Source organism: Culex pipiens, chromosome 1, assembly GCF_016801865.2.
Source record: "Culex pipiens pallens isolate TS chromosome 1, TS_CPP_V2, whole genome shotgun sequence".
Taxonomy (NCBI): domain Eukaryota; kingdom Metazoa; phylum Arthropoda; class Insecta; order Diptera; family Culicidae; genus Culex; species Culex pipiens.
This window is the reverse complement of record NC_068937.1, coordinates 7,088,932-7,104,253: the sequence shown is the minus strand read 5'-3', so window position 1 is coordinate 7,104,253 and position 15,322 is coordinate 7,088,932. Positions and strand designations below refer to the sequence as shown.

General features: G+C 33.2%; 2 protein-coding genes and 1 long non-coding RNA gene across 3 annotated transcripts in view; 1 reads left to right on the top strand and 2 right to left on the bottom strand.

Annotated features, from left to right (window-relative positions):
• The window catches only part of LOC120429961 (partitioning defective 3 homolog), a 147,270-nt gene that overhangs the window by 76,588 nt on the left and 55,360 nt on the right, over nucleotides 1-15,322 (top strand). The window lies entirely within an intron of this gene.
• LOC120429958 (uncharacterized) lies at nucleotides 7,948-8,661 on the bottom strand. The gene is made up of 3 exons (XR_005607513.2): nucleotides 8,494-8,661; nucleotides 8,291-8,324; nucleotides 7,948-8,233 (listed from the first exon to the last, which is right to left on the bottom strand). It is a non-coding gene; the product is annotated as an uncharacterized LOC120429958 (long non-coding RNA).
• Nucleotides 10,945-11,737, bottom strand: LOC120429970 (uncharacterized). The gene is made up of 5 exons (XM_039595067.2): nucleotides 11,597-11,737; nucleotides 11,439-11,541; nucleotides 11,342-11,365; nucleotides 11,247-11,261; nucleotides 10,945-11,178 (listed from the first exon to the last, which is right to left on the bottom strand). The coding sequence occupies exons 1-5, from the start codon at nucleotides 11,675-11,677 to the stop codon at nucleotides 11,051-11,053; spliced, it is 351 nt and encodes a 116-aa protein (XP_039451001.1). The 5' UTR covers nucleotides 11,678-11,737; the 3' UTR covers nucleotides 10,945-11,050.

Below are 15,322 nucleotides of genomic sequence, written 5' to 3'. Positions count from 1 at the left end.
TTTTTTTACACGTACGTTCTTATTCTTTAATGTCGTCACGTGTGTCTCACCTGTCATTAAAAAAAAAATTCTGCAAAATGCTTTTATCTCTTTCTTGTCGTACTTTTATATTCACCTCTTAAATCACTGCGTTTCCCCAACCTGCAAAATTATAAATTGATAAAAAATCTTAAAATGTTGGTGCCTTCGCTACTTACGGTCAGGGTCTGCAGCGACGTCACGTTTGTCCAAATCTGTCAAATTTAGATAAATTTGTTAGTGTTAAAAAATAAATCTTCATTTTTTGCAGTAAATCACCTTTCGGTTCTTCGCTCATAGCAGCTCGTTTTCCCCAACCTGTATTTGTATCGAAACACATTTAGTAGATATTTGTAGCTTATTTGAAAAAAATGTTTCAAAGTCCCTTACCAGTATGCAGGTCACCCCAGTCTAAAAAAAATATTATTGAAAAATAAACACACGAATAAACTTAAATTTACTTTTTACCTTGGTGGTTTTCACTTCGTTTTTCCCACCCTGCAAATTTAGAACATTCATTAGAACATATTCTGTTAGTTGGACGGTCTTGTGTTTTTATGAATTTTGAAAGTAGCTGTACATAGACGCCCTTGTTTGAATCTTTTTTTTTGTGTTTCACTGCCTAGACGTCCTTGTTTATAAATTCAAGTAAAAAAAAGTTGTGATAATTTGAGCTTGGAAAAATGTTTCTATACAGACGCCCTTGTTCGGATTCGAATGTTTAATCGCGTAGCATTGACGTTCTTGTTTATCTGAATTCATTCAAACAAAACGATAATTTGCATGTTTTTTCACATTTGCATCTCAAGGTAAAAGTTTAGTTTAGTTTAGTAAGTGACTTACGGTCATGATCGACGGAGGCGTCACGGTTTCCCGAATCTGAAAATTTTAATATGTTTTTTTTTAGTTTCATATTTTTCCGTGCTGTAAAAACTTACCCCGAGTTGGCCCTCCTTGAGCGCAAACAACTGCGAGAGCAGCGAAAACGAATATCGCAAGTGTGAACTTCATAATTGTGGAACTTGCTGTGCTGTGCAGTTTTGATGAGGGATTTTATAGTAATTTTAACACCCACAAGGTTTGTATTGGCGTAATCATTTGATTAGCCACAGGCGGTTTGATACAGTTTGTGGCTTGTTTCAGTTACACTGTAAAAATGTCGTGTAATATTACATCTTGGAATGAGTACATTTTTTGTGTCTAAATTGAAGTAATATTACATCATTGAAGACGTAATATTTAACCTTGCAATTATATACCTTTCAAATCTACACATTTTTTTACTGTGTATGAGCTTAATAATAAGAAATTATTTAGTGTTTTAAGTCTTTCTTATAGTTCATATAAATAAAACAATAAAAAAAATAAAAACTAAAATCCATTGCTCAATTCAACATTTCATTTTCATTTTTTTCAGGTAATGATTTTTGCCAAGGAACAAAGATGATCAACAACAACGGATAAGTATTGAATAAAACCAGCTAGTTTTGTTCAAATTTTTATTTTGAATTTTGTTAAAATAATGTTGCTAGAAAAAGAAATCTAATTCTCTTGAAGAAATCAATTTCCATTTTTTTGTGTGATTCTTGCGTTTTGACCTGTTGCGTGTCCTCAAATAATCTAAAAGTATAAAATGTGGACGAAATATCACAATCCGCAATCAGTTTCAGTGTGAAGCTCCAATTTTTTTTCACACAGTAAAAAACAGACAATCACATCGTTTTTGCAGATGGAACACTACACAGTAAAAAAAATCATGGTTTTATTACATCTGATAATGGGTTCAACTTTTTTGTCACAGAAAAATGTGTCATTTTACCTCTAAAAATCTGCAAGTTTACCACCTTTTTTTGTAATCTCTATTTTTCAGTCTGAATTGAGGTAATATTACATCATTAAACAGGTAAAATTCGACCTGTAAATTTTACACCTTCCAAATTTACACATTTTTTTGCTGTGTAATATTACACGCGCGAACATCATGGTAGTATTACAACTGGGAATTGGTACATCTTTTATGACAGAAAAAAGTGTGTAAATTTACCTTAAAAATGCTGTAATTTTTTTTAAGCTTGATCTTTAATGCTTGGACTTGAATAAAATTTAAAGCTTTTTTGATTTTTACAGGGTAGCACCAAGCTAAACGAGCGTGATTTGTTGGATATGCCTTCGGATTCTTGTTAGACATTGAGAAAAAAAATCCAAGGGTTTTGTTTTAATATGAAACTTTTTTATTTGTAGTTTTACGCGGTGTTCAGTTTGAGAAAACAACGGATCCTAAAGTGCACGAGTCTTCTAAAATTTGATTATAAAAGTCATTTGAAATATTCCTCTGAAAAACTGGAAGCAAATATTAGTAGATTTTTTTTTTGTTATACATTAGGGTGTTTCATCCAAAACCAAAAGTTCTCAGAATCAGGAAAACCGAGGTTCCCCTAGTAGAGGATACCCATAGGGACTCTCATGCCAAATATCAGCCTATTTGGTTGAGAATTGGCCTGTCCCCAGCGGTTTAAAGTTTACATGGAAATTACTATGGGATTTTTGTGCTTTTCGTTCAATCGTTCCTACAGGTCTGGGGACAACATGGATTCACTCGGAATAAAGACAGGTTTGTAGGGGACGGTCCAATGAACACATTCCAGAAGGAATTAGGCTTGTCCATTCTGTCCCCAAGGTGCGCATTGGATCGACGTCCGGTGTCTCCAAAACCAACGATTCATCCTTCAAAAGCATCGCATTTCCTTAGTATGCTATGACGGCTAGGTGAAAACCACGCCTCCCCATATGAGACAGTGAACACGTGGAGAGGCATCGATTGCATTATTAACACAAAATCATCATTTTACGTTATTTAGAACAGTTGAAATTCTTCCAGGAACAATAATAATTATAATTTTAGTACTTTAAAGAATGTTTCTGAGCCAAAACTTGAGTAGATGCTCTGCCACGTGTTCACCGTCTGACATGGGGCGTCGTAATTTTCTCCTAGCCGTCATAGCATACTAAGGACAATGCGTACATTTGAAGGCTGAATCGATGATTCTGGAGACACCGGGCGTCGATCCAATGCGCACCTTGGGGACAGAATGGACAAGCCTAATTCCTTTTGGAATGTGTTCATTGGACCATCCCCTACACACCTGTCTTTATTCCGAGTGAATCCATGTTGTCCCCAGACCTGCAGGAACGATTGAACGAAAAGCACAAAAATCCCATAGTAATTTCCATGTAAACTTTGAACCGCTGGGGACAGGCCAATTCTCAACCAAATGGGCTGATATTTGGCATGAGAGTCCCTATGGGTATCCTCTACTAGGAGAACCTCGGTTTGCCTGATTCTGAGAACTTTTTTGTTTGGCTGAAACACCCTATTATACATACTTACTAGTAGAATTTACTGAAAAAAAATTTAAGAGCTGGAAACAAAATGTACCTAATTATTTGTAACCGTAGTTACATAGCTATTTGCCCTTAATTTTTTTTAAATCCAAAAACGCTGTTTTTTGTAGCTTATCGTTAAGTTTTATTAGGATTTCATGGTTGTTTATTAAATAAAATCTAAATTAAAGTTTCATTTTACCTCCTCGTTGGCACTGGTCAGTGCTGCCAGCAGCGCGATAGCCAGGAATGTTGCGATGATGAACTTCATGTTGTCAACTGTGTTGGTAAAGTATGAGCTGCGTTGATGCGTTTTTATAGCAGAAATCTTGATTCTGAAAAAGGTTAATTTTTAACGCTTCTCAGTTTTTTTTTATGGCTCAGATCGATTTTCCAGAATTTTCGACGGATTCAGCTGTAAATAACTACCGAAACAATTCAGTGCGCTTCGCTGATAAGTCGATTTGAATTTTAAATTCACTAAAGCGTGAAAAACGTAACATTCAACACCAGCTTTCAACGAATTTCTCCTATAAAACTTAACAAGCTTAACCAACTTCACCATCAGTTGGCAAAATGAAGTTCGGCATTGTGACATTTTTGGGTGTTGTGCTGCTGGCAGCACTGACGGAGGCAATTGTTGGTTCACCACCGCGTAAGGCCTTGACATGTTTTTGAATTTTGTAAACTTTAAAAAAAACCTGCTTTCTTCAAACTATTCAGATTTTGGCAAACGGGAAGCCGTGATGGTGCCAAATGGTAATTTTTCCTTGCTTTGAGTTGGGAAGGTTTTTTTTTCTAAATATTTTTATTTTTATTTTTGTGTTTTTACTATTTAGAAGCCGCTATCGTCAAACGAAATGGACCTCCATGTAAGAAAAGCAATTAAATTTTCAGGGTTTTGAAATTTTCATATATTTTTTTTTTGTTGGATGTTTTTGGCATGGGCAAACGGGAGGCATTTCCAGATCTAGATGGTGAGCTTCTTTTTTAATCAAATTTAAGACGTTAATTTTTTGTTTGTCAAAAGTTGCTGTTACCAATTAATGCTTTAGAATTTTAAAGTTATTATTAATGCTTTTTAGAAGATTTTGGCCGGGGTAAACGGGAGGCTGTCGTTAAACGAGCTGGACCACCATGTAAGAAATTTAGTTCAATCTTCAATATTTTGAAATTTCCATAAATTCCTTTGTTAGATGGCTTTGGCTTGGGAAAACGGGAGACTTTCGTCGAACGAAACGGACCTACATTTAAGAAATGAAATTTATGTCAATATTTTAATATCTTTTGCGATTTTTTTTTTGGTTAGATGATTTTGGCATGGGCGAACGATGCCACGAAAGAAAAAAAGTTGGAAGTTTGATTTGAATTATATAAATTATTGTTTATTTTAAAATTACAATGTTCAAATATTATCTAAATGTTGGAATTAATAAAAAAAAATGTCTAATCTAATCTGCATGCTGGAATGTTTTGTGATTATATTACACCCCAAGCACTTTTCTTGTCAATATTAATAATTTCAGTACATCCGACAACACCCGAAAATGTGTTGCAAAAAATAGAGAGGCCAGCCCTACTGCGTCGTGTTTATCGCAGAGAGAATTCTGAGAACGGATTACATTTCACAGAATCTACAGGGGAGTAAGGATGCGTGGACATACCGTACCAAACGCTCCAGTTTACAGTTTTTTTATGTGTTTTGTAAGATGTGTTTAGTGTAAAATATAGTGTTGTTATATAATCAGTTAAATATAATACTGCAATACAATGATCGTTTAACCCTCTACTGCATAATTTTTTTTTCAAATTAAAAGAGTTCTTCTTTCCAATGCTTTTTAAAGATAAAAAATTAGTTGAAAAATGGATTTTTGGCGAATTTTTAAATCGAAACCCGTCTAAAGGGGGTGTAGAGGGTTAATAAAATCCCTCCACCTATTGATAATAACCACTCACCCAAGCACATAAACAGCGACACAAAAGAAACGAAAATGAGCATGCAAAAAACGAGACTGCGCGTCCCCATGGACAGCGCACTCTTTCAAATAAAAAAAAGAAATTTTCAAAAAGTTAAGCAAAATGTATCACTTAATTCCTTTTAGGGGAGCTGGGGGTAAGACGGCCAGGCGGGGTAAGACGGCCACCCCACTGTTTTAATAAGTATACTAATGAATATAACTAAAATGTTTAGCAATACTGTTCCTCATGCTAAACAATGCATAGGGAGTCACCTTTGCCAATCCTATTGTTTGAAATAGGACAAAATAGCTCAAAATAAACAAATAATTTTTGAACTTGAAAATAAATGTAATTTTCATGAATTAAAGCTTAGGCATTTGTGTTAGATAACATTATGTTTTCCTGTCTTCAAATATTTTTACATGTTAAATTGAAGTTTTCCCTAGATTAGGTCCCTCGGAAAAGTTTAAATAAATGCAATGGGCTTTTTGCAAAAAATGTTTAAAAAAATAATTTATTTGGGGGCAAGACGGCCACCTCCTCCGGGGGTAAGACGACCACCCGTAGTTTTAAATTTTATTTGATATAGGTTATATTTTTGACGGTTTTTTTTTTACTATTAGGACCTATCTGTAGATAAGGTAAAGCATTTTCAATAGAACTATTCATTTTTAATCAAAATGCTGTAAACTACCGTTTCGACAACATTCTTTACTGTGATATAGCAAAACTCATTGAATAGTATGAAATCCTATCAAACTATTCATAAAAATCGCTAATTTAATATTGTTTACATAATTTTGATTTACTTATTCTGATCGAAACACACAAACTAATTATTTTGCATCAAATTGTGTTTGTTTTGTAGTAAAAATTCACAGTTTTACATTAAATGTTGTCGCAATAATATGAAATTCACTGAGCCAAAATATGAAATTTTTTAAACAGCATTTTTCTTCACATTTGAAACTTGATTTTTTCAACCAAAATAGTTATGATGTTCAGAGATGTCTGTTCAACCAACCATGTAGGTATTTGGGTGGATTTAGCAAAGTTATTAAGTTAACTTATAGCACTGACCGTCTTACCCCACATGGGTGGCCGTTTTACCCCGCGTATTTCATATATATGCGACTTCAATTTTTTTTAATTGCTGAAAAGTATTGAAAATTGGTTTTTAGACCAACCAATTTATGTCATTTCTATAATGGACTCCTATACTTCTCCCTTGAGGTGGCTGTCTTACCCCCATCTCCCCTACATCGAAACAGATATCAATGAATTTACGAAAAAAATCGCATTTGTTAACAAGATTAAAGCGCCTTTGAAAAACAACTCCTTCCTGCAGCATGTTACGTAAACTATCACAGCAAAAAATCCGATGGTAAAATCGCATGCAAAAGCATGCACATCACCTTTGTGAGAAAAAGCATGTAATATTGTATGAGAAAACGTGTGCACAAAAAGTATGTACGCAAGAAAAAAAAAAAAAAAGATTTCGCACACTCCAAAAACAACAACATAGTGAGAGTAATCTCCAGATTACCAAGTCCGCGCCCCAACCATCTCGGCTATCTCACAGTCTTAATAACGGTTGGTTCAACGCCAATGTAGCGATAGGTTTCTCCTACGTCGTATACAGCATTTCGTCGCCATCGTGCTAACTTGTCGTACGTGCATTTTGGGCCAAATTGAGTTAAGAACGCCATTTTGTGCAGCTCACAATGCCTCACCTTTTGACCTTCACAGATCCCCAAAATTCGATTTCAATCCTGAGATATTCAACAAAAACCGAAAAAACTCCGTGCATTTTTGTCACTTTACTTATGAAAGTAGTTTCAATCTTGTCGTGCTATCTTGTCACTCCATGAAAATTGATGTAAGTGCGACAAAAGGCCAAAGGGATTTCAGGCCAGGAAAGTCAGGATGCGTTTGTCGCACGTACAAGCTAGACTACCGTAAACATTTGTAATTATAACTCGGGACTCCAGCAACCAACTTCAACCAAACTTTGGGACAATGCACAGAATGGTGAGTGTTTGTTATTGTTTACATTGCGTGCTCTCGTTTTTGAATATTCAAGGTCAAACATTAAAACGCGTTTTTCTCGGAACGTCAAAATGGCGGGTGCGACAAGATAGCACGACGACGTCGATTTACTGTAACACGGTGTAGCTGTATACATACAGCTAAATCGGTGTTGATCCAGACAATTTCACAGCTGCGAGATAGCCGAGAGGGTTGGGGCGCGGACTTGGTAATCTGAAGATTACTCTCACTAGAGAGATGTTGTTTTTGGAGTGTGCAAAATCCTTTTTCTTTTTTTTTTTCTTGCGTACATACTTTTTGTGCACACGTTTTCTCATACAATATTACGTGCTTTTTTCCCACAAAGGTGATGCGCATGGTTTTGCATGCGATTTTACACGGATTTTTTTTTAGCTATTTCCAAACGCCTATCTTCTTTTATAAAAAAATGATACAAAAATTAAACATCTCAAAATAGGTAATTAACGAAATTTAAAAAAAATTCCTATGATCTAGTTTAGTTGAACTTGAAAACAGCATCCAAGAAGAAGACTTGCAATTGTGATTCCTATGAATTTGTTTATTAGAGAAACAATTGGTTTTATTTGAACCCCTTCTATTATTTCTTTTTTTTCAAAAATTCTTAAAAAGTTTCAAAAATTCTCAAAAAAAAGTGATTAATTTTCAATAAATTGAAATTTCCGTTTGGATTCGTAAGGTTCTTTTTTATTATATCAAATTTTGATTTGATATTTAACACAGTTGTAGAAGAAGTAATATTGCGAACCCCAAATGATTGCCGCCTTTCTTTGTCCTTGATGTGGTTGTTAAAGGACAGGAGAAATCTCTAGAAGAAATTAAAAATCAGTAGTATTTTTTTTTGTAAAAATACAATGCTACTTACTAGGTGAGTTTACTGAAAAAAGTTTTTAAAAGAGCTGAAAAGAAAGTAGTTGCATTGTGATCTACCTTTTAACTTTTAAAATCCAAAAACACTTTAGTTTTTAACATTTTTTTTGCTTTTTTACTATTTTGCACCGTAAATATTTATTAGGATTTCTTTTTTTTTTGTTAATATTAAATAAAATCTGAAGTTGAGTTTTTTACCTCCTCGTTGGCACTGGTCAGCGCTGCCAGCAGGGCGATAGCCAGGAATGTTGCGATGATGAATTTCATGTTGTCAACTGTGTTGATAAAGTTTGAAGTAGATTATGGCGTTTTTATAGCAGAAATTTTGGCTTCTTTCTGGGAATGGTAATTTTAAATGCTTCTATTTTTTTTTTCTGGTACAGATCGATTTTCCAGATTTTTTACGATTAATTTCAATAACTACCGAAATAAATCAGTATGCTCAACTGATTTGAATTTAAAATCCATCGAAGCGTAAACAAAATCAACGCCAACTTCCAATGCAAATTTCTCCTATAAAACTTAACAACCTTCAACCTTCACCATCAATTGGCAAAATGAAGTTCAGCATTGTGACATTTTTGGGCGTTGTGCTGCTGGCAGCACTGACGGTGGCGCTTCGTCCTCCAACTTCACCACCGTGTAAGATGTATATTTGTCTATGATTAAACTTTCTTTTTTTTTTAAAATTTTGTGCTTTCTTCCAACAATACAGTTTTTAACAAACGGGACGCTGTAATGGGTCTACAAGGTGATTTTTTCTCGCTTATATTTGGGAGGTTTTATTTTCTCTTAATATTTTTTTTTTGTATTTTGTCTAGAAGCTGCTGTCGATAAGCGAAGCGGACCTCCATGTAAGAAATGAAATTAATTCTTCAATATTGGGAAGTTTTGATAATTTTATTTATATATATTTTTGTTAGATGGTTTTGGCATGGGCAAACGGGAGGCTGTCGTCGAACGAGCTGGACCTCCATGTAAGAAATGCAATATTTTTTTAAATATTTAAATATTTTAATATTTTTTATGAATTCTTTTGTAAGATGGTTTTGGCTTGGGCAAACGGGAGACTGTCGGCAACTGAGCTGGACCTCCAAGTAAGAGTTTAAATATTTTCATTCGGATTTTAATGTTTTTATCATAACTTTTGTTAATATTTCGCAGTGGACTATTATGGGTAAATCAACTGGATGGTATTGGAGCACGTGCCACGAAAGAAAAAGAATTGGAAGTGTGATTTGAATATAAATAATTGTTTAAGAAAAATACAATTTTCCATTACAAACTAAATGTTGAATGTTTTCAAATAAAAAAAAAACATACAAAAAAAAACAAGTTTCAAACCATAATTATTTTTGTATCAAACATTATTCATTTCATCATAATGCCCAAATAATCTATTTCGCCTTATTGGTTTCTTCATACAAGTCTCCATACAAATTTGAGGGCTATCCAAAGAAAAGTGGTGTGAAAACATTCGAAAATCACTGTCTCGGGATTTTCTGATCGATTTGGTGTCTTGAGCAAAGTTGTAGGTGATGATTGGGAGTATGCAAAATAAATAGTTACATTCTAGAAATAATTAGAAAATAATTTTACTTTTTTAAATATCTATTTATTACAAAAACTCGATTTTGACTAAATTTACTCCATTCGTTTAAAAAAATTGTTCTAGAAGACAAAAGGTGCCAACTTTAAAGGGTATCACAGAAGTTTTATTTTCGACCAAGCTATAGTTTTAAAAAAAAAAAACAAAAACAATTTTAGATTTAAAACTGAATTCTAAAACGTAAAGTTTGTTTGTAACATTTTGAAAAAGTGCACCGTTTTTTTGAGTTATAGTAATTTTCAGATTAAATTATTAAATGTCCCAAAGATGGATAACATCTTTGAAAAAAAAAATTGGATGTGCTGCTACAATGTTGATCCGACCTTCGGTTGCTGAAATTACTTGGCAAAGAATGAAAATTACCAAGCTTTTTTTTTCTACACCCAACATTCCGAGTGGAGAAAATCGTTCCTTCAAAATTTCTTGAGGTCTCAGCGCCAAAATCGAGAGAATAATGCTACCAACTCACACCACCATGAAAAAATAAGTTCATTCGTTAATTGATACAACACATCTCCAACAAGTGTCGCATACATCGACATCTGACCACTTCTCAGTCACCAAGCTGTGGTGGCCGAGACAGTTAAGTCATTGGGTTAGTATGTCAAAGGTCTTTGTTCGATTCCCGTAGTCGACACGTTTGGTTTTTTTTTGTTTTGACGGATGAACTTTTTTTTTGCAAATGAAGAGAGAACAATCGTCCATCTTGAGCTGTGTTCTCTGTGTCCGGTAAATGGTACCACTATTCTCTCGTCTCGGGGCCATTATTCTCTCGGACTAGCGCTGACCAGTTTTGGGTGTAAGTTCTACCCAACTGACCATCACTTTCAATCGATGATATCTTAGAAGGCATTGATCAGATTTTCAATGTTAAATAGTGAATGTTGTGTGAAATTTTGTCAACCTTTAGACATTTTTTTTTAGCTGATTATAAGCTTTTTCAATGAAAATTTAATTTTTAAGTAATAAGGCCGTTGCAAATATTTTTCAAAGTTTTTTCAAAAATTGTCATATTATAATTAAATAAAAAAAAACAAATATTCGAATTTCGTAATATTTTTATTATTCAAAATTTATTCTCACCAATTGTTTTACTGCACCCTTATTCGCCTATTTTTAAGCATTTAAGATATTATTTTTACTCACTTAGTCGAGATCCAATTGATCTAGAGGAAGCAGAGGAACGACCCCTTTAAATGGCTTTGACTTTGGCTTTCGCGTTGGAACTCGCGATGGCTTTTGTTGTTTTATTTTCTGGAGCTCCTTAGCTTTTCCTGTAAGTTATTTTTAATGTTTCATGTAGTTTTTTTTTTAAGGTGATGTGCGAGTTTGTTATACTAACCAAGGATTGCTTCAACTGAACCGCAATGTTTGTAGGGCAAGAGAAGAAAAAGAGTGAAAATTTTTAAATGCATAATACAAATCTCATTCACTTACCAATCGTGGCAATTATTTTAGGCCCTGTGATAAAAAAGAATGAAAAAAAGTTTTTCCAAAACAGAAATTAAGATTAATCAATTTTACACAAACTTACAGTTGATGTCCTTTCGACCAAGACCGAGAGCTCCATCATCCGACTTCAGTTTCAATGTTTGAACAATTTCAGCTCGCTTGGCGAAGGTTGGACCTGCATTCTCCTAGAATTTTTTTGAATTAAAAAAAATCCAAAAAATGAGTTTTTTTTTCTCTTACCAAAGTCCTTGCTTCACAGATGCTCATCAGCGCGAATGCTGAGAGCGCGACGACGATTGTTACGGCAAGAGTTGGCTTCATTTTGGTGAACTGTAATTGATTCGACTGGAACTGGAACCTTTTATAGGGACTTTTATTGGCCGGGTGTCGAGTTGGAAAATCTAATCGATTTTCTCGCTTGACTTGAATTCGATAAGAGATTCGTTCTGTCTTGTGGTTGATAAAAGTTGCATAACTTTATTGCGAAAAGTTTGAGTATCAATTTTGTGTTAATTTTTGTTGTTGCTATGTCATCATATAAATAGAAAAAAATGTGATCTTGTTTCAAGGACCGTTTATTGATAGCAACATATTTTAAAAGATACTTACTTAACCTTGCACTGATAATGTTGACAATTAAACCGAAAAAAATATATTTAAAATAAAAATTTGAAGATTTAATTTGATCAAATTTGTTATCACTTACTTATATGCGGGGGAAAACCCACCAATGGAGCCTCTCGTTTTTCAACTGTAAAATTGTTAAAAATGTGTTTTTTTAAACAATTGAAAATGGTTTTTAATTTCATTTACCTGATGCCATCCGTTTTGGGGCATCTCTCTTGGAAATGTTGTCCTGAAATAGTTCAAAGTGTTTCAAATTTAAAGTTTAACTCCTTTTCGGGTAACAAATCATACCGGGCTAACCGCACTGGTCAGTGCTGCCAGGAGCGTCACGACGAAAATGGCCAAAATTTGGAACTGCATGACTGTGACTCTTTCTAGTACTGCTTGTGGGTTGCAAAAAATGCGATGCGTTTTATATAGGTAACTCAACAAGTTGGAAGAACTGATTGATTGGATGTGATTTTTTTCTGGTTACAAATCAATTTGTTTTAATTTCATATTTTTTTACATGGATTTTCCAGTGATTTACCCATGGTAAAATTCATTTTTTTATAATTAAAAAAAAGTGATGTGAACGATCAAATTTGTTAGGAAAATTCTCAGTTTACCACTACAAAAGGAATACACAAAATAAAACAATCTTTTCAGAATCAAACATAATATTACTATTAAAGTTAGTTAAAAAACAAAATTTCACTATAAGAATATGTAAAAAGCATGGAATGTATGTAAAAAAGTTTTGAAGATTTTCTTTTCTTTAAACTAATATCCTCTTAAGGTGAATTGTCATAGGATTAATAAACTTTAAACATACACATAAAATATAAATTTATTTAAAAACGTAGAAACAATTGATTGAAGGTTTTTTATTGTTTGCATTATAGTTTGCCTATTTTTTTAAATTTGTTATTGCTTGGTTCATTTGGGAAGAAATCTTTGGCAAATACTTGACCTAAATCTGCGAAAAATAAAAATTTTAAAAACCATATACACTTTAACGACGCTAGACTTACCAACGTACTTTTTGGCTGACAACATTACATTAATTTCATGTAAACTTACATTTTGCAATATATTTCTGTGATTTTGCTTACCTTTATAGTTAGCTAACGTTTGGTAATTTAAAAAAAAAAAACAATATTTTATATTACTACTATAAAACTAGTAGAAACGTTCTTACCGACATTTACTAAAAAATAAGGATTAAAATTACTACCCAAGTGTTGCACTGTTATTTATTTTTTAACTTACGTGTTGCATTCACTAGTTGTTTGCACAAATTTTCCATTTCCAAAATAAAAAGTAGAGATTCAAATTAAAGTTTCAAATTGTTATAACAGGTTTACTCACAAATTTGAGGTGTAAAAATCCTTTTCTTACGATTTTTGTTGGTATAAAGCTTGTCTTTGAATAAAAATAATATTTGAAAAAAAAAATCAAAAAGAAACCGCAAGAAGTCGTTACCAAAAGTTGAAATTTCACCACTTTTCGCATCACCAGTTGAGTTGACTGCCCAGCTTTGCGCCGGAAGCAGTACGGCGACGAAAATCACGGCAAAAACGAGGTTCATTTTCTCAAAACTTGCCACGCTTCGCAACTAATCGCAGCTATTTATGCTTTTTGTCGGTAAATACAAAACAAATTAAGGGGAACGAAAAGTAAACGGATTTCTATTAAGCGATTTCTTGCAGTTTTTTGTGTAGTATACTGGATATAACAGCAAAAAAAAGTTTAATTTTAAATAATAACTTTTTATCGATGTAATTTTACATCATTTTTCAAGGAACATGCAAAATTACATGTAAAAATATGTAAATTAACACATTTTTAGAGGTTGTTTTTTTTTATTTTTTTTTTTCCTGTGTAGATTTAATTTTTCAAGTGAAGTTTCTTTCGGGCAGAATTTCTCAAAGCATAAACATAAAATTAAGACATACAATGTTCTGAAACACATTTTTATTGCTTGCCGATTTTTTTTATGCCATTGATTTGGCTTTTAATTTCCGTGGATTCAATGAAAAAAAAAACTTATCTACAAGTCTGGTAGGCATATTTTTTGACAAAAGGAGGCTCCTAAACCGGCTTCTGCCTCTTGCTCGCATCTGAAATTTGAGTGATGAAACATTTTTCGAATATGTCTTTATTTCAAGCTATTTTACCTAATACGCTACGTCCGTGTCTGATTGCTGTGAAAATTGGCAAAAGTTAGTAATATTTTTTTTAAATAAATGCATTTCACCAACTTACGGTCCAGTTGATCTTCCAGGTCACGTTTATGAGCCTCTGAAACAAAATAATAAATAAAAATAGTTTTGTTCAAATAATTCTCTAAATAAAACAATTAAAACTACAAATTTAACAACTACACAGTAAAAAATTGAGTTAATTTGGAATGTTGAATATTACCTACACAGAAAAAAAAATCATGGTAATATTACATCTAGAAGGGGTACATCTTTTATGTAAGAAAAAAGATGTAATTTTACCCCTGGAAATGTGTAATTTTACCTCTTTTCTGGTGTAATGTCGCTTTTTCAGTCTTAATTGAGGTAAAATTACATCATAAAAGAGGTAATATTCAATCTTCCAAATTTAAATTATTTTTTACAGAAACAGTGGGAAAATTACACATTTTCAGAGGTAAAATTACACATTTTTCAAACATAAAAGATGTACCCCTTTTCAGTGTAATATTACCTTGATTTTTTGTTTACTGTGTAGATGTTGATTTGCAATAATTTTCTAGCAGCAATCAAGCCGATATTTTTATTTACCTACTACACTACGTCCGTGTCGGATTGCTGAAAATTTGCAAAAGTTAGTAATATTTTTTTAATTAATGCATTTCGCCAATTTTACTTACGGTCCAGTTGATTTTCCAGGTCACGTTTATAAGCCTCTGAAAAAATAAAAGAAAATGAAAGAAGTTGATTTACAATAATTTCCTAACAGCAATCAAGCTGATATTTTTTATTTACCTAATACACTACGTCCGTGTCGGATTGCTGGAAAATTTGCAAAGATTGGTAAGGTTGGTTTTATTAACAAATGCATTTCTTCAATTTTACTCACGGTCCAGTTGATTTTCCAGGTCACGTTTATGAGCCTCTTCACTGGCTTCACAGTAAAGTGCCACCGAAAGCACAACGGCAAAGACTAGTCCAACTGTTGGTTTCATTTTCCCCAAATGATGCCTCGAGAACCTTTGTAGGCGCATTTTATAGAAAAATTGTGATTGTAATCAATTTTGTTCAGGAAATTTTGAATAAATTCCGTGATCTAAGTCAAATCGATTTTTTCTTGGAGCAAATCTGCAAATAGGCTATAAATCTTGTTAGA

Excerpts from the sequence above, each read along its gene's own strand:
- LOC120429970 (XM_039595067.2), bottom strand. The coding sequence starts at position 11,677 with ATGAAGCCAACTCTTGCCGTAACAATCGTCGTCGCGCTCTCAGCATTC. Across the intron at positions 11,542-11,596 it reads TCTGTGAAGCAAGGACTTTG|GAGAATGCAGGTCCAACCTT; the intron begins GTAAGAGAAAAA and ends AAAAAATTCTAG. Across the intron at positions 11,366-11,438 it reads TGGTCGAAAGGACATCAACT|GGCCTAAAATAATTGCCACG; the intron begins GTAAGTTTGTGT and ends TTTTTATCACAG.